At 37.9% G+C, this 26,569-nt stretch overlaps 1 protein-coding gene across 1 annotated transcript in view; it reads left to right on the forward strand.

The window, feature by feature from the left end:
* The window catches only part of STXBP6 (syntaxin binding protein 6), a 170,480-nt gene that overhangs the window by 137,597 nt on the left and 6,314 nt on the right, over positions 1-26,569 (forward strand). Inside the window, exon 5 of the mRNA XM_011375944.2 lies at positions 23,785-23,942. Coding sequence (XP_011374246.1) covers positions 23,785-23,942 — 158 coding nt within the window. The remainder of the gene's footprint in view (positions 1-23,784; positions 23,943-26,569) is intronic.

Raw genomic sequence — 26,569 nt, forward strand, 5'->3', positions numbered from 1 at the left:
TTGTGTTCAGTGGACAAAGTCTGTTCTGAAAATGATAGAATTACCAAATTAATTTGACTTTGATAGGAAAAAATTATAGTTGCACCTATTATACTTCTGGTTTTAGAATGATAGACTAGAAAAAAAAAGGATTTCCCCTTCTTCACTTGATCATTTTCCAAAACCAAATAGAAAAATGTAAGAATGCAAACTATCTGATGAAACACATAGTTATCTTTAATTACAGTCCCAATATGTGAGGAAGGGCTAACAAACACAGAAAAGGTCAAGGTAGATCCCAAAAGAGAGTTCTCATAGCTATAATCTCAGACAGGTCAGCAGAGTGAAATGATCCAAAGTTTGTGCCAATAATCCCTTTTTTGGAGCAATAAGCAGATGCCAGGAAAACTCTGGGAATTCGCTGGACTCAGTGGCAGGATGCCTGGACAAGCGAGTAAAGAAGAGCTGAACAAAGATTCACGTAGTGAAAACCATATTTGCAGGAATCAATCTATTGATGGTAGAAAAAAAGAAACTGAATTCTACGCAATCCTGTGGTACAGTTCCCATTTGGGGAAATAAAGTTTCGTGAGGCCTCTGTCACATACATAGCCCTACATCATAAAGAGAGTGCCTCCTGCCTGCTAGCCTGGAATGTGGTCCTGTTCGCTCCTCAATAATGTGAACCTCCTGCAAATAGCTGTTCAGAGAGTGATCACTGCGGTTTCAAAGTGGTAGTCCCAACAGAATCAACATAAGTGATTTCATCATTTTCTAGGTGTGTGTGTACTTGCACAATTCATAACCTTTCTATGCTACGGTTTTGCGTTTTGTAAAATAGGGTAATAATTCTTCCCGTATAATACTGTGGATAGGATGAATTAACATAACACAGGTAAAAGACTAGGCGTGCTCCCAACACATGGTAGAGAACCTGGCGAGCCAAAGAGCCTGGCGAGCCAAGCGTGTTTCTATGAGGTGGAATTCCCAGGACTGAGCATTTACTTGGCTTCATTTTCCTTTTCCTCTCTGAAGGGTAGTGATTAAGATCACGGATCCAGGAACAAGAATGCCTGAGTTTGAAAACTGCCTTTTTTACCTACCAGCCTTAAGATCTCTGTCAAATTGTGTACTGGCCCTCCGTTTTCTCATCTGTAAAGTGGGAAAAATAATAGTATCTACCTCACAAATAGTATTCCATTGTTGTGTTAAGTTACTTTATTCTTGTAGAGCATTTTGAATAGTGTCTGGCATGGAGTAAGTATTCAGTATGTGTTAACTATGAGTACTTTTATTTATTGAAAATTACGAGTCATACCATAGACATGGTTACTATACTTATATATTCCAAATTTGGGGTTATTTAGATCATGAGCAAAATTCTCCTCTGCCCATAGCTAATTTTTAAGACAGATCAACACCATATGTTGAATAAATTGGTTATGTGCTGGTACCAGCCAGTAATGATAAGTTATTTAATATGATACAAAAGCAGAGGTCCACAAACTGCAGGCCTCAGGCCAAATCCAGTTTGTTTATATAAATAAAGTTTTACAGAGACACAACCACTCCCATTCATTTGCATATTGCCTATGGCTCTGCTTTCACACTACAGCAGCAAAGTTGAGCAGTTGGGCCCCGAGACCTTATAGCTTGAAAAGCCTAAAATATTTACTATTTGCCTCTTTACAGAAAAAGTTTGCTAACTGCTGCCCAGAGTAATAGTTTTCAGAAAGTCTTTAGCTAGTCAGAAACACCATTTTTAGATCACTTAATAATTGGTTTTAGTGTGCTTTGAAAATATAAAGTGTAATAAATTAGAAAGAAATTGCTAGTGATATGGTTCCAGTCCCCCATAATGTTTTTTGTGATTACATCAAAGCTATTAACCTACAAAAAGATGGTAGGGAATTTCACTTCTTTCCCTTAGTGAGAAATATCAGATTTAGGACTTGAGCCCTTGCTCTGATGATCCTTTTGTTAAGGGATGTTGTCAAGGCCAGTATGTATAAAATGAGAGAAAAGAACAGGAGAGCAGACAGGGACCCGCAATGCAACTTTCACTCATAATCGCAGAACTCAAGTCCCTGTGGGGTTTCTTGGCCAGGTTCCCAACAGAGTCGGGAGATCTCTGTAAAGTTTCCAGCCTTCATTTTCAAGGCCAATTGGATTTGAATGATCTGGGCTATCATTTCCTTTTCTTTTCTAATGGTTTTTAGATTTTTTTGTTTTATTTTTTTTAAACTGATTGACTTTTAATCTCAGCCTATAGGAAACACTACATAAATCTGTTGGGAATTTTAAAATGGGAAGGAAGTAGTAGGAAATAAAGAAAGAAAAGCGTTTGAGTTGTCCATGCATATAGGTGTTTTTGCTCAAACTTCCTCTGTCCCCCTCAGTACACTTCTAAAAGGAATTGGATGCTAAGCACTTAATAATGAGTCATGGAAGGGCCCTCATATATATATTCTAGCCTTTTTTTTTTTTTTTTTTTTTTTTAGTTTTTAGTAACTTTATTTTCTATAAATTTATCCTATGATTTTTTTTCTACATCTTTACTTCCTTAAAAATTAATAGAAGCAAAGACAGGTTTAGTAAGCCAAATTCAGGTTCTAAAGAGTTAAGGTCAACCAAAAGAAGTTCTGTACTTTGCCACTGCCAAGCACTGACCCTCCAGCATCACTGGATGGTCTCAGGTCTTCTCTCAGGGACCAGTGAAGACAGCTGCAGAGAAAGACAGACAAAGGTTATAGCCCACTACAGTATAGAGCTTGTACTGACACTCGTCTGAGTAAGGCACCTCCTTGGTAGTCATTTGCCAGAGAGCTGTGACAAAAGATCTTAGCTTTGGGCCTTGTGGTCTGTCCTTTCAGGATCTGTGGGGCTCGATGGGTGTACGTGCCACCCAGGTGGTTAGAAGGAATCAGGAAGCACCGCCATTCTTCCAGCTTCTCAGAGCAGCCAAAGTCTCTAATTTTGCAGACAGCCTGCTCAGTCCTACAACTACAGACCACAACAAATATGTTCTATGCTCATTTAAAAGCCAGTGAAGCTCTCAGTTGGGAAACTGAATACAGATCTTTCATGAAAATTTAACAAGAAAGAAAAGATTGATTTTGGTTGCCAAACCCCAAGAGATCATTAGCTGTTGCTCTTCCTTTCTAGTTTCCATTTCCAGACCCCTCAGCTCACCAATGCATCTCTAACACTTGTACTCCCTAGAGATGACCCAGTCTTTCTGGCAGACCCCACTTAGATGGAGAAGTCCAAGATGAAGATGCTCATTTCCAGCTAGTCATGTTAGAGCAGTAGCCTAGACCTCTTTAATTAATAGCAGTATTATGTGCCCTACTCATGTGTTGCCTTTTTATTTAATTTTACAGATAAGTTCTGTCCTAGCGCTTGCTGAAATAAACACAAGTCCTCACATAGCAGAGCTCTGGTTGACTGTGCTGGTAGGTGTTTTGCTTGGACTCAGCCCCACAGTCCAAGAGACTGACATTTCCAACTTGCTCACACAGTCTTTTCCTACCTACCACTCCCCAAAGCCACAGAGCAACATTTTGCTGGCTTTTTTTTTTCTTCTTGCTTTTGACTGAGGTATATGTGTAGAACTTCTTGTGTGATTATGCCACTTGGGAGTATAGTTAGGTGGCAATAAAATATCAAATTTCAAATGATGGATATGCTTCTATTCCTGAAATCAAACCAAGAAAGTCTAGCCTCTTAAGAAATATATGTTTAAATATTTCCATGGAAATAACTATCTGGTGGCCACTCAAATTTGCAAAGTTCTCAGATTGCTTTTCATCTTTAAGAATACTAAATTCTCCTTTGTATTACAGAGCTTAAGAATCTGTCCTATTTTTTTCCATCTCTCCTGCTGTTTCAGGCCCTCGTTTTAGATCATTTGTGTCTAGTTACATTTATTCAAAATAAGCAAGCATTCAATTACAAAAAGGGAATAGAAAAAATTGCAATGCCATATATTCCTTGCAACCTCTAATAATTATGTCTATATCAGCTAACGTGAATTAAAATATGCATGTTCTTGATGTCTTCTAGTCCTCAAAAGGAAATGATTACTACGTTTTGTCAAACTAATGCCAATATGATGATATGTTGAAACATTCAGCTTGCAGCTGCAAGTTAGTAAGCCATATAAGGTAAAACTTTAATTATAGCTTCACCCTGCAGTAAAAAGTGCTTAATTAGACTCCTGTAAGATTTTACTTGAAGCTAAATTTTTTCTGAAGATAGATTTAAAGAATTAAGAAAAAGATATTTCCCATTCATCTTTCTTTTTCACTTATTGGCCTCTCTATCCATACTTCCACCCTACTTTTCCCCTATTATGAGAACTAACATAAGAAAATTTTCGTCTGTCAGTTAATAGATAACCTTGTGACTGGTTATTGATTTTCACTTCTCAGTTGTGAGTTTTCAAATGCTATTTTCCTTAGTTTTTTGACTAGATCTTCAGTGAAAAATAAATATTTTACATTTACAAAGTCTTTTCTATACTGAATCGAATAGGACCAGTTTGCGTGTTGCCACTAATCTTATTAAAAACCATTAAAGTACCAAAGTTTGAGTATGATTTCATACTTACGTTCAAACGTATTTCTCACTTAAGGGTAGTCAAGGGTATTTCTGCTGGTTTTTTCAAGTGTCAGTAAAAAGAGTACAATGATAGCACTCCACCTCTCTCTGCTACTAGTTCTGGCTCTCCTAATTAATAGTCATGGTGGCTCCAATATAGTGTCTCACTTGTACGGTACGAGATTTTTTACCTTCCTGCCATTTTTTTTTAAGTTTATCCATGAATACATTTTTAATAAGAAGGCAAGTCGAAAATGGATGTCTAGATCCACAGAAATGACACTATGGATATTGTTATTAAGAGTAGCTTTGACTATAAGCCCAAAGCAGAAAATGGAATATTTAATAACCATATTTACATTAGTATATAAAATGTATGTTTGTATATTTTAAACCATAAAATTTGGTTTGTTAATGTTTATTTTCCAATAGCACCTACTTTTTTGTTCTTATAGTATAGAGATTAAAAAAAAAAAACCTCTTAAAAATAAAATTTAGTGCTTTTTTCAATGTAGATAATGTTATAGATTTCACGTTTGCATCCCTTTCCTAATTCCTATATTGACACCCTAACCTCCATTGGGACAGTATTCAGAGACAGAGCCTTTGGGAGATGATCAGATCAGGAGAGTAGAGCCTTCATGATGGTGTTAGTACCCTTCTCAGAAAAGACTGGAGAGAGCTTGCTTCCTCTTTCTGCTATCTGCCACGTGAGGACTAGCAAGAAGATGATTGTCTGCAACCCAAAGAGAGAACTCTCACCAGAACCCAACCATGTTGTCACTTTGGACTCAGATTTCCCCACTTCCAGAACTGTGAGAAATAAATTTCCATTGTTTAAGCCACCCAGTTTACAGTATTTTGGTTATAACAGTCTGAGCTGAGTAAGACATTTTTTTCTTCTAAAACAATATTTTAAAAATCTTTAAAGAGCTAATTTCTTTCATTGGATACTTATAAAATTCTACTCTTCCCACCTTCATACATAAAAATAATATCATTGACTCAATTTGTTTTAGTTACATAAAACATTTTCAAGGAAGTCTTCTAAACCTGATACCCTCCTCAGAATGCATTGCAAATGTAAATATTACCCCTTTTGTTGATCAGAACACTCGTTTATGCTGCAACAGCAAACACATCTCAGGATCTCAGTAGCTTAACAAATAAGACATCGTTTCTCATTCCAACAAAGTCTGTGAGTACAGTGCCTATCTAGGACATCTAAGTAGTGACTCAAGAATCCAATTTGCTTGTATGTTTTTGATTCACCATCTTAACAAGTGCCTTCCAGTGTCAAATTCCATAGGAGAAAAAGAGGGCTGGAAGGTCACCCAAGGATTTTCATTACCTCAACCCAGAAGTGACACTCATTGCTTCTGCTTACAGCCCACTGGCCATATTACCAATCTGACTTCCAGCAAGGCTGGAAAATAGATGCTTTCTATGTACCAGGAAGAAAAAATGCAACACAATTATGTCAACACCTACTATTATTTTAGCCAAACCCTTTGTGTGTATTATGGAGGAAAACTTGAGAAGCATTTTTTAGTTATATAATTTCAAATCAGGTAACTTGAACTTGATCTTATAGTAACTTATCAACCCAAAGACTCTGCTTATTCTCTTTAGAAATCCATGACACATTATCTACAAACAAGTCACTTTTAATGAGTCCTTCTCCCTTAACCCTCCTGAGTGCTCCTTCAGTGTCTCCTAAAACTGCCTTTTTATTCCCATCTTTACCGTTGTAGCTCAGGCCCTTGTCATCTTTTCCTGAAATATTTTGCAGTAGTCTAATCACGGGTCACCTTACTTCCTTTTGTTAGTCCCTCCCCAACTAGATCATCAGTCTTTCTTCAGCATTGTAAGATCTCTCCACCTTATAAAGTCCAGCGTTAGCATCTGTAGTACTCATGTGTTATACAAGAGTCACATATCTTAAAAGTATGAGGATTATTCATTCCTCAACATATAAGGATCTTTGCCACAACAAGGATTGTAAATGGCTTATAATGATACTTGGAAAACTCAATGAGTGAAATACAAAATAGCTTTAAATTGATGGAAATCTTTATCTTTTAGATGTGATTCTGTTACTATTTTAACTCGTAGGTTGTCTGAGGATAAATATACTAAAAGTTTATCCTTCTAAATTGAGTTTTCAATGCTTAATCCTTTTTAAAAGTGTGGTATTTAAACAGAAGAGGTGTGAAAAACATGCCTTTCTTCATATTCCAAATAGAGTAAACAAAGAAAGAAGCAAAATCTGTTTGGGTTTTCACTCACGTTGTGTATCATTTTTTTCCTACCAGAACCATTACAACAATTTTGGAAACAGTGCTGTTTCTATTGAAAGTAACTTTTTCCATATTAATCAAATATCCTAAATCTGCATTTTATGCATGATTATATCTCTGAGAGAATAAAAAAATCCACAACAATTTATAAAAATGCTGTATAACTGGAATTTTATTTCGGTATGTCCAGAAGTTGATCCTATCTGTGTGCCAATCAGAATAGCACAATGTAAGATGAATACCAATGAAAATAAGAATTTATACATAAGTAGCAACCTCATCACAACTTCATAAAACCAAAAATCTTTCATTCTTTATCAATTCACTATATATTCAACAAGCATTCACTATATATTGAATACCTACTAAATGATAAATGTCATGCCTGGAGATGCTGAAAAATAAAAGGGCTACCCACCGTGATCAAGAAGCTCCTAGTTTAATGAAGCATACATATGCGTAAACCAATAGTTTTGGTGTCTTATAATAAATATTTCATCAAAGAAATGCAAAAGGTGCTATTGGAAGCATTGACAGAATTTCTCACTCAGCCTCAAGGAGTCAGAGCTAGATTCCTGGAGGAGGACTGTGGCTTAGTAGCCAAACTGTTGAAAAGGGGAGGAGATACCAAGTAGAGGAAAACAACATGTGGATGCCATACTTGTATCTTAGGCATAAGAGTAACATCATGAGGATGGGACAAATGAAAATCTACTCCTGGTACTTTGTACCCTTAAAAAACTTTGGAAATTCTCATGATACAGAAAAGAATAGTCACATTAGAGTCAACCAGACTTGAATTTGAATTAAGATTATATCACCGACTAGCAGTATAATCTTAGGTGAGTTTCTGAGTTTCATCAGTTTTAAGAGGGGAATAATAATATCTATTTTAAAAGGTAGCCACTACGGTTTATAGAAATATGGATACAAAGCATTTAGCACAGTTTCTGGCACATAGCGAGCACTTAGCAAATCACAGTCCCTAATAATAATAGTGCAAAAGGAAATGGGTTGCATCTGTAACTTTGATTATAGATCTTCAGTTGATGGAGCATTCTTTCCTTCAATTTGTATCTCGTTAATATGTATTGAAATGTTTGTGTTTAAAATGATGCAGTGTGGATTAACTCCTCTATGTAATTGATAGTAATTTTATTTGATTGATGATAATTGTAGTGGATTTTAATGACCAGTTGGCAGGAGTTTTCAGAGCATCCTTCCTAGGAAGTAAAATGTGTCACAGGAATTCATTAGTAATCAAAAAAAAAAAATACATTAAGACTATAGAATGACTAATGAATAGTTATGAAACGCATTGGGATTTTATGCCAGTTTCAAAGTGTCATACTAGAAAGATGGTAAAAATCATCACCATGTTTATCACCATATGCTCAGACTATTAGGTGAGATTGTCAGTTTCTCATTCATCAAATTAAAACAAGAAATTCAGTGACTCTCAGGTTCATTTGGGTGCCAGCATGGGACAGGATCAGAAAAAGAAGGCTATAATTCAATGAACTATATACTCAATTCTGTTGCCCTTGACGACAATGTCTGAAGCATAATTGACCAAACCTTTGAAATTTTCAGATGCCAATGTTATAAAAGGAAATAGGTTAAGACTGCAGACTGGCTTCATGCTCTTTATTATCTCCCAAATAATAGGATTTAACTACAGCAATAATGACCTAGTCCAGCAGTAAAGTGACCTTGGTGACTATAATAGACAGTTTTTGTTATACTCAGCATACTTCACCTTAAATTTAGCAGATTATCTTTGTCTGTGAAAGTTCATCTGTCTCTTTCCTCCTGCTCAAGATAAGAGGTTTCCCCTGCATTCTTTGGTGCCAGTTACATTGCCAGTTTAAGGACTGCACTGTCAGACAGAAGAGCATTCAGTAATTGAAAGTTTTCTTCACACTTCTGCAGTCTTTTGGACCATGGGAGATATCCCTGGTGATATGTATACACTTTTCCTTGAAGTGTATGGTTTTTCCCTTGGATTTAATGATTATGATATGAAAGCTGAGTTAGCGTTATATATTGAAATCACAAACTGGTGTACGTGTACATGCTCACTGGGGCGAAGTTCTCCAAAAGGTCAGGGTAACGCTTTCCAAAGGAGTCATGATCATAGATTGTTTTAAGGAAATTAATGGTCAGATTCTCACCTTCCCTTCACAGTTCCCAGGTGTGTTTTTCTTAAATCTTGAAGACCATAGGTGAATAGAAAATCTCTCTGAGCTCCAAGTTAGAAAACATGGTTTCTACGGCCAGCTCTGCTATTACACGGGATATGACCCTGAGCAAATTCTTTCACTCACCCCTCTGACCACAGTTTTCTTCCAAGAACTAGATGATCCCTAAGTTGCTTTCCAATGTAAAGCAACAGGTGTTTGCTTATTTTACATGAGGAAGTCTTACTAAATTCCCAAAGAGCTTGATTACTAATGGCAGTAAGTTTGGCACACAATTCAAATTAGTTTGCAGTAAAACATTTCAGAGAACCAGTCTGAGCTGGACACATACTAAATGTAGCAGCGTATTTTCTTAAGTCAAAGAACACAGAAAATTTGTTTATTTTTATTGTAAATGATATTTGACCTCAGACTTTGTTCTTTATTCCTAGAGCCTCAAACCACTTAACCTTTTATTGTCTTAATCCAACATCATTTAATTTCCCATCTCATGTTAATAAACTAGTCTTATCTTTCTCCTTGGTGACCCTTCTCTGTATTTTCTACATTTTATGTTCTTATTTCCTGTTTGTATTAAATATGTGTTTCTTTTCATACAGTACTGCCAGCCACATAATACATGGGATATATGGATCTAGTACTCTCTTTGGCACCAAGTATAGAAATGAAGAGGAGAAAGTCAAGGAAATTTAAGAAATTAACACCTTAATTGGCTAAACACTTTGATCAATAATTATAATGTGTTAAATATAGTAATAGAGGCACAAATAAAGTGCTCATAAAGCATGGAGGAGGGAGCAAAACCTTCTTTTTAATTTTGCTGAAGTTCACTTTATCTACTCTTCTCTTTTGCTGCTTGTAATTTTGGCGTAGTGTCATGTCTGAGAAACCATTGCCTAATATAAGGTTTCCTCTAAGAGTTTTATAGTTTAGCTCTTATGTTTAGGTCTTTGATTCATTTTGAGTTAAATTTGTATACAGTGTGAGGTAGGATCCAACTTTATTTTTTTGTGTGTGAATATCCAGTTGTCCCAATACCATTGGTTGAAAACACTATTTTTTTCCCCCATTGAATTGACTTTGCGCTCTTGTAGCCACCTATTTGATGAGTTGTTCTGACTTCCACTGCGCCAAATTCATCTTGGTTTTTCTCCTGCCTCTCAGGCTGTTTCTTCTCAGGGTTCTTCATAGGCACCTTACCTTCACCTTACTCCAAACATTAAAATTCTTAAAGATAGGGTTTGCAAACCCTCTCCCTTCTCTCTTTAGTGTCGCTCACTAGGTAAGCTTATCCATTCCCATTTTCTCTCTATGCTGTTGACTTACAAATTTTATCTCCATCCCAGATTTTTCTTCAGAGCTTCATACAGGAATCTCTGTTTGCCTTATTGACTTTACTTGGATGGTTCACAGGCAGCGTAAGCATGACATTATCCAAAATGAAATACTTGAATCTCATATCTGCCCATCCCCCAAGGGAATCTGTTTTTCTGATAGTTTTTCCTATATTGCGTCGCTATACACCTTCTTGCTCAAATCAGAAACTTGAGATTCACTTGCTATTCTTCCTTTTCCCTCATCTCCCATATCCAGCCCACTGTAGTATTTTAAATCTTTCCACTTCTCTCATCTCCATTAATATCCTTCTATTACAGGCCACCATTATCTCTTACTGGAATTATTGCAATAGCTTCGTAGCTGTTGGCTCTGTTTTCTCTCTTACTCCTGTTCACAAACTATAACCAGAATGAGAATTTCAAAAATAATCTTCATCCAGGTTAGCCTTGTTTTAAAACTGCAGTGGCTTCTCATTGCACTGAACAGCTATGTCGTTACTATGTTCTGTAAGCCACTGCAAATCTGACTCCAGCTTTTCTCTCTACTCTCATCACAAGCCACTTTCTTCTCCTATAGCCATATGAGTCTTCTTTTGGTTCCTAGGACACATATGGGTTGTTTGTTTGTTTGTTTGTTTATCCTTTCTCAAAAGATTTTGCTCATGGACTTTGCCCCAGCTTGTATCTTTACATCACAGCTTACATGTTACCTCTTCAGACCCATCTATCCCACTGATGCTAAATCAGTCCCCCTCCCCTTGAGTTCACTATCACAACACATCATTCATTAACTACCTGGGATTTTTAAATAACATATATATATATGTACACACACACACATCACACACACTTATATAATTATACATGTATTGTTTTAACCTGCCTCTTGTTTCTAGATTGTAAGTTCCTTGCCTAGCATGGGATGGACACTGTGTGGGGAAAGCATGTCTGTTTTACCTGTGACTGTGTTCCCAGCCTGCTGCTGCTGTGCCTGTGGCAAAAAAAAAAAATGACAAAAAAAAAAAATTTTAATGAATAAACAAAGAAAGCAGCAGAGAAATTTGGAAAAAGTGGAGTGACATCTGATGAGTATTAATTACTATTTGGTCAAAGAAAGGGCATCACAGATTGAGTAATCAGAGGATATAATGGCTCAGAGGCAAGAAAAGAGATGGTATGTTTGAGAATATTGATTATATTCCTTGAAAACTGTTGAGATTTTGTACGTGAAGAAGAAACACTTCTTTTCAGTTTTATGCTCAATTTATTAAATATTTCTACTAAAAAAAAACTTGAAAAATAAACTTTCCTTAAACTTTTAAACATTGTTTATCAAACTAAGTTCATTAAATTCCCTTCAAGAATTTAAGTTGTAATCACAATTTAATAAAACTGATTATATTGAATATTTCAGATACTTTAGACAAAACATATGAAAATGTAGCGATTACGCACTTAAAAGAATATTATATTTAAACATGTATCAACTATCAATACCGGGGTTTTCATTTATGTCTTCATTATTTCTTTACTTCTTTACCGATCTGCCAAATTTAATCAAAATGCTTACTTTTATGTTTTCTGAGTCTAGACAAATTGAGTTTTATCAGTTTCTGGATTTGACCGTAATTGAGTCAAACAACTGGTTTTTGGTGAGGGCACAGGCCTGATTTCTTCTCCCAAAGTGATTCAAACCTGAGTTCCTAGATATCTCACTGAGTTCCTTTTTATAATTGAACTTTATGTTTCGTATCAGTACTATTTGCCCATGGTTTTTACATGAGTCCAGGGCACTATTTGCCCATGGTTTTTACATGAGTCCAGTGTTTTCAGCTTGATGAGTTTTCTCCCAGAAGAGTGTATCATTTGCTTTGCTTAGCTAGTATTACATAATCCTCCACTATGTCATTATTATACATTGATCTGCTATATTAGCATTATTGGAAACATACAGATAACTTATTAATATCTTATAATTTAAGTTATCTAGAGGTTTCTTCCCTAGCATATGAGATCTAGTCTGAACAGATAGTCAGTTTCTAAAGAAAAGAAAGCACTTCCTACCTCAGAATGCATCATTGCCACTCATTCTACTTAATAGTTGCGTTTGATGCTCATCAGTCCTTTCTGGAACAGTTTCTATTCTTTCTGAAACTCTGGTTTACTGATAGTTTTCTGTATTTACCCATTGCTTTTCACACAGAGAGAAACAAATCTTACTTTTATATCTAGGTAAACACTTAAGAAGAAACAAAATACTAAAATATTTTTAAACACCTTACGTCTTAAAAATCAATAAAATACTCTTCTTAAAATCAATAAAATAAAGCAATAAAATAAAACAATTATAGTCTATCTAGTTTTGTATCTCAGTGTCATTTTTTATATTTATATTAAGTCATCATTAAGTTATGGCTTCCGCAAGTTATATGAAATTATTATAATTATATAATTATATATTATAATGTAAGGTTTTTATATAATTACATATTATAATTATAGTTATATTATAATTATCATCTTTATTCTTATAACTTTTATTAGTATTGATGTTCTAAATGTCACAACTTGTCCCTAGGACCTGCTTTAAATTGGCTTCTTGTTCCTTTTAACACTATCACTACCATCTGTGATGGTATCCTTGTTGTCTGGCAATAATAAGGTATTTCAGGCCTGAGTTTTCTTGCCCCAAGGCATGGAATTTTCTACTTTCCAAAGAATTTTGCTTTCTTCTAGCAGAAAACCATGTTAGACATCAAAATCTAAGTGCTAGGTTTGCATTTGAATGCTAATGTTATGAAAAAAAAAATTTTTTTAAGTGCTGTTGCTGATGTTTGGACACCCTTAGGGATAGAGGTAGACACCGTGTTCCTTGTCAAGCTTTTTATTCACATCAATTTTTTTCCCAAATGTGTTTATCATATGCTATACTCCACCTATAGTAAGAAACTGATAAAACTTGAACAGTTTTCTAAAATTTATCAAGAAACAATGAGGTGGTAGATAGTAATTGGAGTCTGTGGGGGGTGGCAAGTAAGTAGCTTGGCACTAGATCCGGAAGGACCTTCTTTAGTTCGTTGTGTTATGTTATAGGGGAGCCAACAAAGGGTCGAGATCAGAAAGGGGCATGATCAGGTCAGTAGCATGCAAGGAGGATGATGTAGTAGAGAACCGAGAGCAGTGGCAGGAAAACCACCAGGCTGCTATGGTGGTCCATTAAGACCTGGCAGGGACTGGAAATAGAGCTGAGGGCAGATTGAAGAGCCCTGGCTGAGATAAGTGCCATGGGTTGCATGAATACCTGGCTGTGGGATATGACAAAGAGGTTAGAGTTAAAGACTAGTTGAGCTTAATATAGTGAATAAACAAAAGGGACATTAACTAACACAGGGAATTCAGGAGGAGGAGATCAAGTGGAGGGTGGGAGAGAAACAGTGGGTTAACATGCAGGTAAAATTTGAGAAGCAGAAAAGTATAGACAGTGTCTGGCCCATGTTTATTCTACAATAAATATGCAGAATGAATCAGATAATACTGTTAATGCAGTGTTTATTGAGCTCATACTGCACCACTAAATTATGATAAGAGTAGATTTTATTTCTCACCAAAAAAAAAAAAAAACTGTGAAAAATAGTTACCATTTTTTATCACCATTATGCCTATGCCAACAAGAAAACATAGTCTCATAGAGATTAAGTAATTTACCTGAGGTCACATAGCTAGTAATTGACAGAGACAGACCCAAACCTAGACCTTTCTGACTTTATACTCTTAAGCAAGAAAGGAATAAAACTGACAGCTAGTAATCAAAGTGATGGTAAGAATCAAGAAAGATGTGTTACAGAAGCCAAAGGAAAGAGCAGTTTTTAAAAAAGAGTGGTCCAGTGGCCAGGTGGAGGAAACTTAAAATAGGCAATGAACTTGATAGGTCATTGGTAAGGCTGAGAGGTGAAGTGGTATGGGAGCCACTTCACCGAAAATTCAAAGTGAGTGAGAAGAACGAATGGTTACAGTGAGAGTAGAGTCTTCCTTCTAGAATGTTCATGGTGAATGAGAGTAGAGAAAGAAAGATGAGCTAAAATGGAAAGCTTAACAGAAAGACTCTGTAGTGCCAGAAAACTAAAGTTTCTCTCCTTAATAATGACTAAAGTTGAGTGACTGCTATATTCCAGACACTGTTCTAAGTGCCCCATTTGTACATTACCTTATCTATTCTTCACAACAACTTTGTACCAACTCCCATTACAGGTGAGGAAACAGACTGAAGCACATAGGGATAAGTTATTGGTTCAAGTTCACATGGCTAGTAAGTAGCAAGCTCCACATGTTGAATGGAATTAGTTTTGGCCAGTAGCATTGTAGAGGGTTTTCAAATTGTACATATTAGGACTTGAAATTGTAGTTATTAAAGTAAAAGACACTGACTTCCAACTGTAATAAAAGCAGAGAGCCGCAGATCGTAGCTGCTTTGTCAACATACATACCAAACACAGGGAACAAAATCCATTCTACCAAATGTAGAGCCACTTGAAGTTTTTAACCATAGAACAAGGATTCCCTCTTTCAAGTTGCATTTCAGCCACCCTTCTGAGAGCCTGGTATTCTTTGAACAAAACACAACAAAAAGAAATTTTCTTATATTCATTCGGCTGATGCTCCAAACTCAGATTATGTTCATAAGACCAAGTTTAAATGAATATTAAAGGACTGCTAAATTTTTCTGTATATCCTGAGTTCAGGTGTTTAAAGTACATGAATAAAATCCTAAATGTTTGACCTTTGCCATCAGGAATGTTGGGACAGTGAATTGGGAAGAGAGTATGAATTCATAGGCTTCTGTAGGACAAGGAGGGGAGCAACACGTTTCCTCCTGAGTCCCTAGCTGTGGAACATCCCTGTGACTTGCAAACAGGCTGAGGTTCCATTAAATTACCTTAACTTACCCAGCAGAAGGTAGAATGGTCTCTTCCTCTTCCTTTGGCAATGCCAGCAATAGATAACTCCAAGATCTCTTTCAAGTAGGCTTGAGTTTACGGGTTTACAAAGTACTCCTGAGCTTGAGTTCATTTTTCTTTGCCATCCAGCTGCAGGCAACAAACAAGCTTCATGGTCCCTGAAATTAGCCACCAACTTGAGACAAAAGATAATTCTGGAACTTCCATTCAGCATGCTATATCTGTTCTGCTGCCTCTATAAAGCAAGGCTTTTTTAATGTAATTACATGACTTGTCCATCTATTACTAAACTTAGGAGGACAGCCTGGATTTATTTTCTTTTTCTTTAACTAAGGAGTCAGTATAGTTTATTGTAGCATTTCCCAAAGCAGATTCTATGCACAAGGACCCCGTGAATAAATATGTTTGGAAAATTCTAACAGATCTCTCCTGCTCCCACCTCTACCTCCTTTTGACTGACAATTTACATTAGCATATTAAAGGTTTTCCTATGTTGTGTAATAAAGGAGCCAGCTAGATCAGTATTTCAATAAGTCATTTTATAATAGAATTGAGTTTTTATGTAGGACTTTTTTAAACCACACCACCACTTTGGGAAATACTGACATAGTCGTTAAAAACTTTGGGGTCAGCTCTCAGCTTCTACATATTTGATTTTTTTAGACTCTACATATAAGTGAGATCATGTTAGGGTTTGTGGGGGGCGGTTGTTGTTGTTTTTTTTCTTTCTATGTCTGGCTACCATGGGCAGGGATGCGAGAGAAATGGGAAGATATTTGTCCGAGAGTACAAAGTTGAAGTTATGTAGGATGAATAAGTCTAGAGATCTAATGCAAAGCATGTTGGCTATGGTTAATAATAATGTATTGAACACTGAGAATTTGCTGAGAGTAGATTTCAAGTGTTCTCACCACAAAACAAAACGAAAAAAAATGGTAACCATGAGGAGATGGATATGTTAATTAACTTGAATGTAGTAATCATTTCACTGTGTAGTATATACACGTCAAATTATGTGGTAAACCTTAAATATATATAATTTTTATTGTAAAGTAATAAAAAAGAGCTTTGGGATCAAAATTTGGATGATGTTGGGTAAGCTACTTTACCTCCCTGAGTACTTGTATCTTTAACAGGGAAAAAATATATTCCTTTGAGGAATCTGACAATTTACTGTAGCACTTGTACACAGTAGACGGTCAGGGAACAGGAGCTGTTTCTGTGAGTGACTGGCTCACTGCCTGTGTGCCCAGCATGGGGTCACAATTCTTCTTTTAGAAAGGCTTACTGTAGACGTAACCTGGATTTGGATCAGAATGTATCTGATCAGTCAGGACCACAAAAGTATGAATAAAATTCAACCTTTTGAAAGAATCTCCATCTTACAAGAAGATCCTAGACATCATCCAACATCGAAGCATAACAGTATGATTAGTATTGATTAGTCAATGTAACGTTCAAAGAGCTTGGTGATTTACCCACAGATATTAATGGAGTTCTGTGAATTATGAACCAACTTGTTTTACCAGATAGGCTTTGCATTTAATCACTCTGTTTGTAGAAGTGGAAGTTAATACTATTATTATGATTATTTCAATTATTACTCATTTGTAAAATGTGTTGTGCAAGTCACAGTACTAAGCAGAACCTCCTTAGAAGCATCACAATTACCATGCAACTGAATTACCACCGATAGGGATGGAGGTGGGCACTCATCTCAGGAAGAAGGATAGTGTGTAAATGGTTCAGAGTGGCTTTAGAACTGAGAAGAGACCTCATGGTCAGGGAACCAGGTCTTCATGAGACTTTTCTTTTGGTAATATGTCCTCTAGTGTAAAGACTCTGAGCAGTGAATATTGGAAGTAGAAAAAGGGGGAAAAAATCTTAGTTGAATCCCACAGATTTATATCAGTAAAATTAATTTGAATAGCACTAATACCAGACTTAGGTTTACCTTACATTGAACCATGAAATGGTTTTGCTAAGAAAAGTAATACCACAGGTGAAAATAGAATAGGGACCATTTACTCGAAGAATAAATTATTACCAAACACTTTGGGCATGTGATACTGGAGTTACTGAAGTTCCTGACCTAGTAACAGATTTAATATAATAGATCTTCCTGCCAATTTTTGAGTTTATTATATTAGAACCCAAATCTACTTTATATATAGTTTTTATTTTCATAATTGATTTTCCTCTAAGTTAGTTTGGATAAATGGGACTTATTGTACAGTTATTCCTAAATGGTTAATTGATTATGAAATAGAAGTAATCCAAGTAAAACTATTAATAGATTTCATTTTAAGAGAGTGCTCTGAAATGAGCATATATTGGCATATATTTGTCGATCATTTATTTTTTAGATGATTTTTCCACTATCTTTTTCCCAAACAGGATAATTATTTTGCATTTCAAATATCTACCTACGTATCTGGCATGGGAAGTAGCTGCTGAAAGTTCTATGTAAATTGCCTTTTTACTAGCTGTAGAATTAGGAATTTTGATTACCAAGATACAAGCTGAAGTCTAGAATGACTAGAAGAATTTATGTTGATATTTGAGCTATTGGCATGTTTTGTGTACTTTTAAAAATCTTTTTTCCTCTTTTCTCTTCTATTGTTACTTGTCTATATATTTTACTCTTTTTCTCTCATTTTTCTACACATTTAAATCTCTCTTCATTGTGTTTTTAAACAGTGACTGATTATAATGTTATGGCTTTATCTTAAGTTGCTCTCTCAGTCTTCTAAATCATTAACATAAAAGATACCAGCATATATATTTTTAAAAGCAGATACTGAGTGGAACTGGTATGAATGTAACATTGATGAAGTAAGAATGGTCTCTGCTGCACTCTCCAGAGATTGTAATTCAAAAGGCAGTTTACTTTCTTTGCTGTGGTTGACAGCCTCTTCTTAGACTGCATGAATAAATTTGGGTATTAATATGCTTCTTGTCTATTTAGAGAGAATTACTGTTCTATCTGCCTTGGGAGACCGTTTTATTTCCAGCTTTAACTCAACACAGTGTGATGGGCCCCAATTTTGAGTCAGGCATTCTATTTACAAAGCACGCCTTGATTTAATGAGTATGTGTTCAGCACCCTCTCTAAGCAACATGCTGAGCTACACGCAGCAGATATACAAGATGGCCAAGAAGTGTCTCCTGAGAGCCTCAAGACACTTAGCCCTGAGATACGAGAAAAGAGAGGGAGACGTGCAATGACATTGGCTTTTGGGAACTTTTTCCCAAAATTCCTAGAGAACGGATTCAGTTTTAGGGAGGTGGAAGGACACGTGTCCATTGAGCACCTACAGGCAATTTGTATACATCTTTTTCTTCGTTTCCGTAATAGCTACTTGAGGTGGATGGCACGACTCACATTTTACAGATGAGGAAATTGAAGATCAGAGAAGTTAAGTCACTCCCGCAAAGTCATTCTGCCAATTGTGTCAACATAACGGTGCCTGTGCATTCAAATGAATAGTTATGAATGTTGAACAAATCTTTCAGGGAAGCAATTTTCAGCATACACCAAGAGCCTCAAAAATGTATATGTCCTTTGAACCACAGTTTCATTTCTAGAATTATCAGAGATGAGAGCAAAGATTTTGTGTGTCTGTGTGTGTATGTGTGTATGTGTGTGTGTGTGTGTGTGTGTGTATGCACACACATATGTAAATGCAAGAAGTAAAGTAAGACTTTTGGAAACATACTAAATGTCTGAAAGGGCAAAAGTTGAATACAGGAGTGTAATGCAGCCATTATAAATGGTATTTTCAAATAATTTTTTACGACATGGGAAAGTACCCACAATAGGATATAAAACTAAATATATGCAGTATATTCTCAACTATGTTTTAGAAAAGCATGTACAGAAAAAATTACTACAATAAAATATACTGTGAGTATAAATCGTGGTTATCTCTTAAAAATTGAATATTACATGATTTTATTACCTTTTATAGCAACATATATTCTAAATTTTCTACAGTAAGTTTTTTTTTTAACTTATAAGAGCAGGATGCTTTGTTTTGTATCATGATCTTAAATTCATTACGCTACTGCACTGATGTCTTCTTCCATACATTTAGTACAGATCATGTCATTAATCTCAGTATAGGAAAATTCCCACGAGAGCCAGTTAACACAATGAATAAGAGACCAGGCTCTAGAGCTGGACTTCCTGGTTTCGAAACGTAGCTCCGTTAGTAGTCGTTTGCTGCATAATCCTTGGCACACATTAAACCTCTCGACATTTGCTGCTCCCATCTGTAAAAATGGAGTTGACGATACGCTCATCTCTTAAGGTGGTTGTGGGGAGCAAATTTAGCAAACACCTAGAAATAGTAACTGTTCAGGCAACTGTCATTTTTATATTGGATTTATCAAGCTATTTAACTTCCATCATTTTTATAACTTACAGTTGTTTAAGGCTAGTAACAACCTATTTTTTATAAACTCCCCCTTTACTTTTGCTATAGCAAAAATATTTCCTTTTTTGTATTTTGTTATTGACTTAATTCATTAAATTTCTGACACAATCTCTAAAGGAGATAGTTAACTTTACTCAACACAGACTAAACCTTTTGTCATTTGGCAAATTTAAAATTTCAGGACCTAGTTAGATCATTATATGCCCAACTCTCTGCTAAAGCAAGAAAAAAACATAAAAAGGATGATATATCCTTCCTGCTTTTAAGTCAACTCGTATTATTAAATGTCTACTGTGTGCCATGGATTGGAAATACAGAAATGAGAAAGACACAGTTTCTGCCCTCAAGGAGCTTACAGTAGATATCCAGCAATTACATTCAAGAAAATAAATACACCATTTGAAATAGATGCAAGATAATATGTGTGTTGGGGGCAGCAAGGTGTAGGATGGGCCAGATATGACAAGGTTTCCTAGGAAAGGGGTCTAAAGTATATGTATTGAAGCACTTAGGAGTAACAGGAGAAACAGAGTTCCAGACAGGTAGCAGTAAGTACAAAGGCATATAGGTAAGTAAAGGAAACATGACCCATTTCACATTTGTGAAAATTTAGGTAATTTGGCGAGGCATGGGGTTAGAGGATCTATGTAGGAGAGAAAGTGGATGGGGTTCTAAGAGGTAAGCTGAGAGAGAGAAGCAGAGCACAAGTCTCAGTTTTATCTTGAAGTGGTGGGGAGATGGGAAATATTTTTCCTTTTGGAAAGTTTACTGTAGAAATGTGGAAGACAGACCAATAAAGATGTAGAGACATAGACAAAAGGTTGTCACTATAACTCTGAGGATGAGAGGGACTGGATCAATGCAGAGATGATGAGGGTGGTAGAGAGTGGAGAGATGTATAGCAGGTGATCCTTAGTTGTATGGGGTAAAAGGGAGGGAGGAATCTAGACTGGACTTCCAGACCTCTGAATTGAGAAGTTGGACAGATAGTGGGGTTAGTCACTGAGCAGGGACTCCAAAGGAAAAGCAGGTGTGAAAGGACAGATAATGTGATCAGGTTTAGACAGACTGATTTCAGGATTTGAGTCACTCAGTTGGAGTTGTCCAGTAAGAAAAAAATATGAGTCTTGAGCTCAACAGCACAACCTAGCTAAAGATAAAAATTTGGTCATCGAAGCCATGAGCTGAGTAAAATTGTCCCAGGGAAAGTCTGGAGAGTGCATAAGATACAATGGCTAAGAACAGAACCCTGGAATTACAGAATTAGCAAGAAGATACCAGAGAGAAGAAAGTAAGCAAGAGAAGACCCAAGTCAAGAGGAGAAAATTCAAGATTTAGGGAATGGTCAGCAGAGTGAAATGGTGACCTGGGAGAATTTATAATCTATCTGGGAAGTCATTGCATCTACAGATGAAGAAATGAGGTAGGAGAGTTGCCCATGACTGTCGTTGATGAAGTGCCCAAGAAAGATACAGACAGTTGAGAGGAAGGAAAGAAGAAGATTGTCCTGAAGCTGGATAAAGGTGATAGGACTTCACTGGGCCTGAACTATGGGTAGAATTAAAACCAGGAGAGGTCATGTCACCTGAGACAATGAGATTTGTTCAAGTCCATCCACATGCCTGAGGATAACTAAAGGTGGGTTTTCTACTGGTAGTGGTCAGCAGTGTCATCTTTGAATAGTGAAGACAGCATTTAGCTCCCTCTTTTAGTTATAACATCTGGTTCTCTTTTAGTTATAATGACTGTTGGTTACATAGTATTGTATAAAACAGGATACACTATTACCTGACATCCTGAATAAAGTTAAAGAAGTCATGACAAGAAAGCAGTATGGCTTATGCATAGCAGGTTCATTTCAGAAACGCAGCCATGAGGGCCAATGCCAGTGGGAAAAGACAAGTCTGGTTGTATACCCTCTTAATTTTATGAAAGCTAATTGAAACATCTCTTTATTTTAATGCCAGCTATTCCTAGCTGTGATGTTGCAGATTCCTTGCCCCATCTTTTCCCTGTGGGTACATGGAAGGAAGAAGAAACGGGGGGCACTTTTCTTGTGCCCTCCACTTGTTCCTCCCCACTTTCCAGTCCCCTCTCCATCTTCCCATTCCCCTCTCCATCTTCCCATTCCATCCCATTCCCTCTTCCTTCTTGAGAGCACTGGACTTGCAATGCAGCAAGGGCAGTAACTCTTCCGTCACTAAGAGAAATGCCTTCAGGGCAGGAATAGGCAGACATTACCTTGGGAAATAACCTGTCAATCTATGCTAGTCTGCTCACAGTTCTAGCACAGTTATTGCTTCCCTGGACTGACACCAAATCTGCACAGAGGAAGGTACAGAATAAGGAAAAGTCACTGGAAAACCAGGTTCCAGGACTAGCCATGTGACATCCCTAGTGATGTGATCTTGTGCAAGCCACTTAACCTCTACTAGTCTCAGGCTTCTCAGTAGAATTTTCATGGCAGTCAAATGAGATAATATTTGTGAAAGTGATTTATAATTGCAAAATGCTATCCAAATGATAGGCAGTGGCGATAGGCTGTTATAGTCATGAGTATGATGTGAAGGCAAAGGGCAAAGGACAACCAAGATTTTTCCTCCTAAATCTGAAGACCTAGACCTTTCCATTCTAATGCTTGCATTCAATCAGGTTTCTCCAGAGCCTCACCTCCTCTGGTCCCCTGTTAATCTGTGCCTATTCATCTTGGCTCATTGTAGTGCTTGATGCAACTGAGTAATACTTAGTTAACCCCATTCTCCTTCCTTTAGTGCATAGTGGAAGCCCTTGAAATCCACCCCTAAAGAAAAATGTTAAACAATTTATGAAGTACTTCCTCTGGGCCAGGCCCTTTCTTTGCCGGAGATCCTTTTCCGCAAACCACAGACCATTCCACAGAGGAGAAATTAGGAAGCCTTTGCAGCTGAGACCAGAGGAAATTACATTTCTATTAAAAGCTGTCTGGCTAGATCTGTTTATCCCAGGTACAATGTTAAATGATGTAATAAACTTATTTAAAGACATAAAGCTATTACCTAAAATACCATTGACTATCTTCCACTCAGTGTTAACAAAATACAGCTATAAATTTTCTTTGGTTGTCAGTTTGCAAGTTGCTCATTCTCAGTGGGTTGTGCATCTACCAGTTCTTCACTGTTGAATTCTGTTTCCCAGTCCTGGCAAATAGGATGTTAGGGATGCATAACTCCTTGAAACGTGATGGTTTTCAAGCTTCTCGGTATCATGACTCTTGAATCTGGGAGTGCTCAGTTTCTTCTTGGGCCGGTTCACTGATGAAGTGCATTGCTGAGGCCCCGTATTTCACATACTAGAGATCAGAGGCAAGGAGGACTCAAACAACCAAACCACGGCTCAGGATTCAAGTTGGGAGCTTACATATCTACTCTGGACTTTGAGGTTGAATCAGAGCTTCTTTCATGGAGCCATACATTTAGGGACGAAGGGGTAAAATTGAAGGGAAGAGTTGAAGGAATACAGAGTATTATATCTTGAAAAGTTTTGTGTGCCCGGTTTTCCTGTGGTTAATCACCTAAACCCCAGGTCAAGAGGAAATGCACCTAAGACCCAGATATGTCTCACTAAACTTACCTAATACTCTGAACGTGTCAGGAGTTCCATTTACCTTTGCAAGCCAAGTCCTAAATCTGGGTAGATCTGGTCCTTTTGAGCCTCTCCCAAGCAGAATGTCCCAAGAACGGAAATGAGTGGTGTCTTGGCGATGGAGTGTGAAAGAAGCTTTCAGTATTTGCCCAGGTCCTGCAGTCACCTCGCTTTTAGGAAGAAGCGAGTCAGTCAGACCTGATCAAAAGAAATGTGGCTTTGTTTCCTAGATCCCTGGGGCCTTCTATAGTGTGGCTTGCCTTGTTCTCATAGGGTGCCCCGCTCCCCGCCCCCCCGGCAGGGGTCTGCACTGTAGGTCAGCTTCTGATGCTCTTGCTGTCCTTCTTCAGGAAACAGCATCCTCCATTCAGCGGCTGATAGTGTGACCAGCGCTGTACAGAAAGCAAGTCAGGCCTTGAATGAGCGTGGGGAGCGGTTAGGCCGAGCAGAGGAGAAGACAGAGGACCTGAAGAACAGCGCCCAGCAGTTTGCCGAAACTGCACACAAGGTGGGTCCAGCAGAAGAGCAGAGGTCTCAGCTCTGGGTCGTCAAGGAGCTTTTGTGCCAAGAAACTTTATTTCTCTATGTTTCCTGTGATGGCAGATACAAAATCAAGCCTTTTTCACCACCTCATACAATTTCCATCTGCGGTTTATTAAGTACCAGAGTCACAAAAGATTCCCTCCTGTACCTGTTTCTTTGGGTATCTCCTTTCTGACATTTTCATTCCTGTGTCTAACCTTGGACTTGGGAAATGTGGGCCATCTTTAATACCTGCCCAGAAGTTTAGGACTCGGGTTTCAGGGAATAGTATGGGAGAGAGGGGAAGAGGTCAGGTCCCAGAATATCCCTCCTCCCTTGGCCAGTGCTTGAAAGAGCTTTGGGCTGCTCGTGCTTCCTTTTCCTTGCTGTCCCTTTCTGGTCATGAGCTTAGCATCCTGTGTTCTTTTCACCATACAAAAAGCAAACACTGATCCCAGGGCACAGCGTACCTCAGAGCTGGTCTCCCTTCTGCAAAAGGCTGTGGACCTCTCAGGCTGACCAGACTAGTGCAGAGCTGCCTGCAAGGTTCCCACGTGACCATGACCATAGGTACACATATCCACATTCACACACTCCCTAAGAATGTGCCTTTCAGAAGGGGAAAGGGGAGTTTTTGTTGGCACCCAGCTATCTAAGGCAGTCACAAACCAAAAGGAAGATGAGGCCCTGTTGGTCAGGTGATAGAGGGTTCACTGATGTTTCATGCTTCAGATCAAAGGGCAGTTCTTCTCTGGCTAGTGATTCGCATTGGGGTTTCCAGAAACAACTTCCTCTGATAACTGCTGGCATCTCAGACTCATGATCTGGCCCTACAGATACACTTTTCCAGTGACCTTTGGGGGAAAAAATTAATTTGCTTCAACAGAAAACCCCACTTCCGCTGAGGAACCAAGAATGGACAACCTAAAAAATAACAAGAAAAATCTCCCCAACTGAGCCAAGCTGGCCTCTCCTGGAAGCTCAAGCTTGGGCCAGACCATGGATCCAATTCTGAGTGGATGCTTCCTGCCTTTCTTTCCTGCATGCCCTTTGCACAGACCTGTTTCAGTATCATCAGTTCTCTATCTCAGGACAGGGTCTTATTGCACTGCTGTCTTGGGGGCCCTGTTTGGGGTTCCCTGGAGGAAAATTGGCCAGATTTGTCTGAAAATGCAGGCCTCCCTAGTAGAAACCTCAAGCGCCAGAGCCTCCCTCAGCTTGCCACGCTTTTGCAAAGGGAGAGAGAGAGCATCCCTTTGTCTGCTCCCCAGCTTTCATGATGTAGAAATGGTGGTGAGATGGAAATGCTGGGGTTCCAGCCTCAGTTTGATTTGTAACAATGGTAACTTTAGTGATTCAAATGCGGGCGTTGAAGTTGTGGACAGAGGAAGTCTGGGGAAACATTTATAAGTGTTGATTTGGGGAAGAGAAGGCTAAAGGGAATAATTTGTAATTGTCTTCAAGTCCAGGAAGGGTGATAGTACAGGCAATTCTCTTTTATGCCTCACCACACAGAGCAATCAATAGTGCACTGATAAAATTCTACTAAAACAAGAGTTTTGGTTAATGATTAAACCATGAGCCAAGTTACCAAGGAAGTCTGTGAAATTGCTCTTCCTAAGGTGGAGTAGACAATACCTGGAGGTCATCCATATGGGCGTCCCCCTCAGAGGAGCTTGTGCAAACACTGGACTGGACAACCTAACCAGATGGCCAGAATTCTTGGCCCCGGGAGCCCCATTTCCCAGATACTGTGGCCAAGTTTGCTAAGTGTTTGGGAGGGCCGTATGATACAGTAGTTAACATCTTGTGTTTGATTTACCATTTCAGTGACCTTGGGCAAGTGCTTAATTTCTCTAAGCCCCAGTTTTCTCATCAGTAAAATGAGGTTAATTAATAATAGTGCCTATCTTCTAGGGAACTGAGAGAATTGAATGAATTTAAACCTATAAATATATTAGCACAATACCTGGCAAATATAAGTCTAAATCAGTATTAGTTATAATTATGTCCATAAAAAACGATTTCTGCTGAACCTGCCCTATTCGGCTGCATAACGAGCACAGCAGCGGGGTGCGAGCGGGGAGTTGGAGAAATGTAATTGATCTTTGCAACACAGGAGTGGGAGGGATTGGAGAAGATACGCCCTCCAAAAAGGGGTGGGAATGCCTCCTGCTAAGTGCTGATGCTTTCTAAACACAGAGAGGCCCTTGAAACAAGATCCATCAGATCAGAAAAAGAGTAGGCCACCAAAGGCAAAGGGGCCTCTGCTTTGACCAACAGGAAGATTGTTGCCAGCCAGTGACTTCCCCTCCTGTGTTCTGAGGGGGAGGGGAAGGGACTGCCAGTGTCTGTTAGTGCATTCGAGGGAGTGTGAGAGCCAGACTTGCTGGTGTGTGTGTGTGTGTTTGTGTATGTGTTTTAACTGGGATGTGTGCTTATGAATCACTGGCACTGGCAGTATTCCTAATGAGAAGATTGACCTCTTTAGATAAGGTGTGGCTATTTTTCCAGAGACTAGGACTTCCTGATTTGAACCTACTGGTATAGGCTGACCATGAGGATGTCATTTCACTGGCCAAGCCCCCACCAGGTCAGACTTGCTGGTGAGGA

Source organism: Pteropus vampyrus, unplaced genomic scaffold (genome assembly GCF_000151845.1).
Source record: "Pteropus vampyrus isolate Shadow unplaced genomic scaffold, Pvam_2.0 Scaffold281, whole genome shotgun sequence".
NCBI classification, from domain to species: Eukaryota; Metazoa; Chordata; class Mammalia; order Chiroptera; family Pteropodidae; genus Pteropus; species Pteropus vampyrus.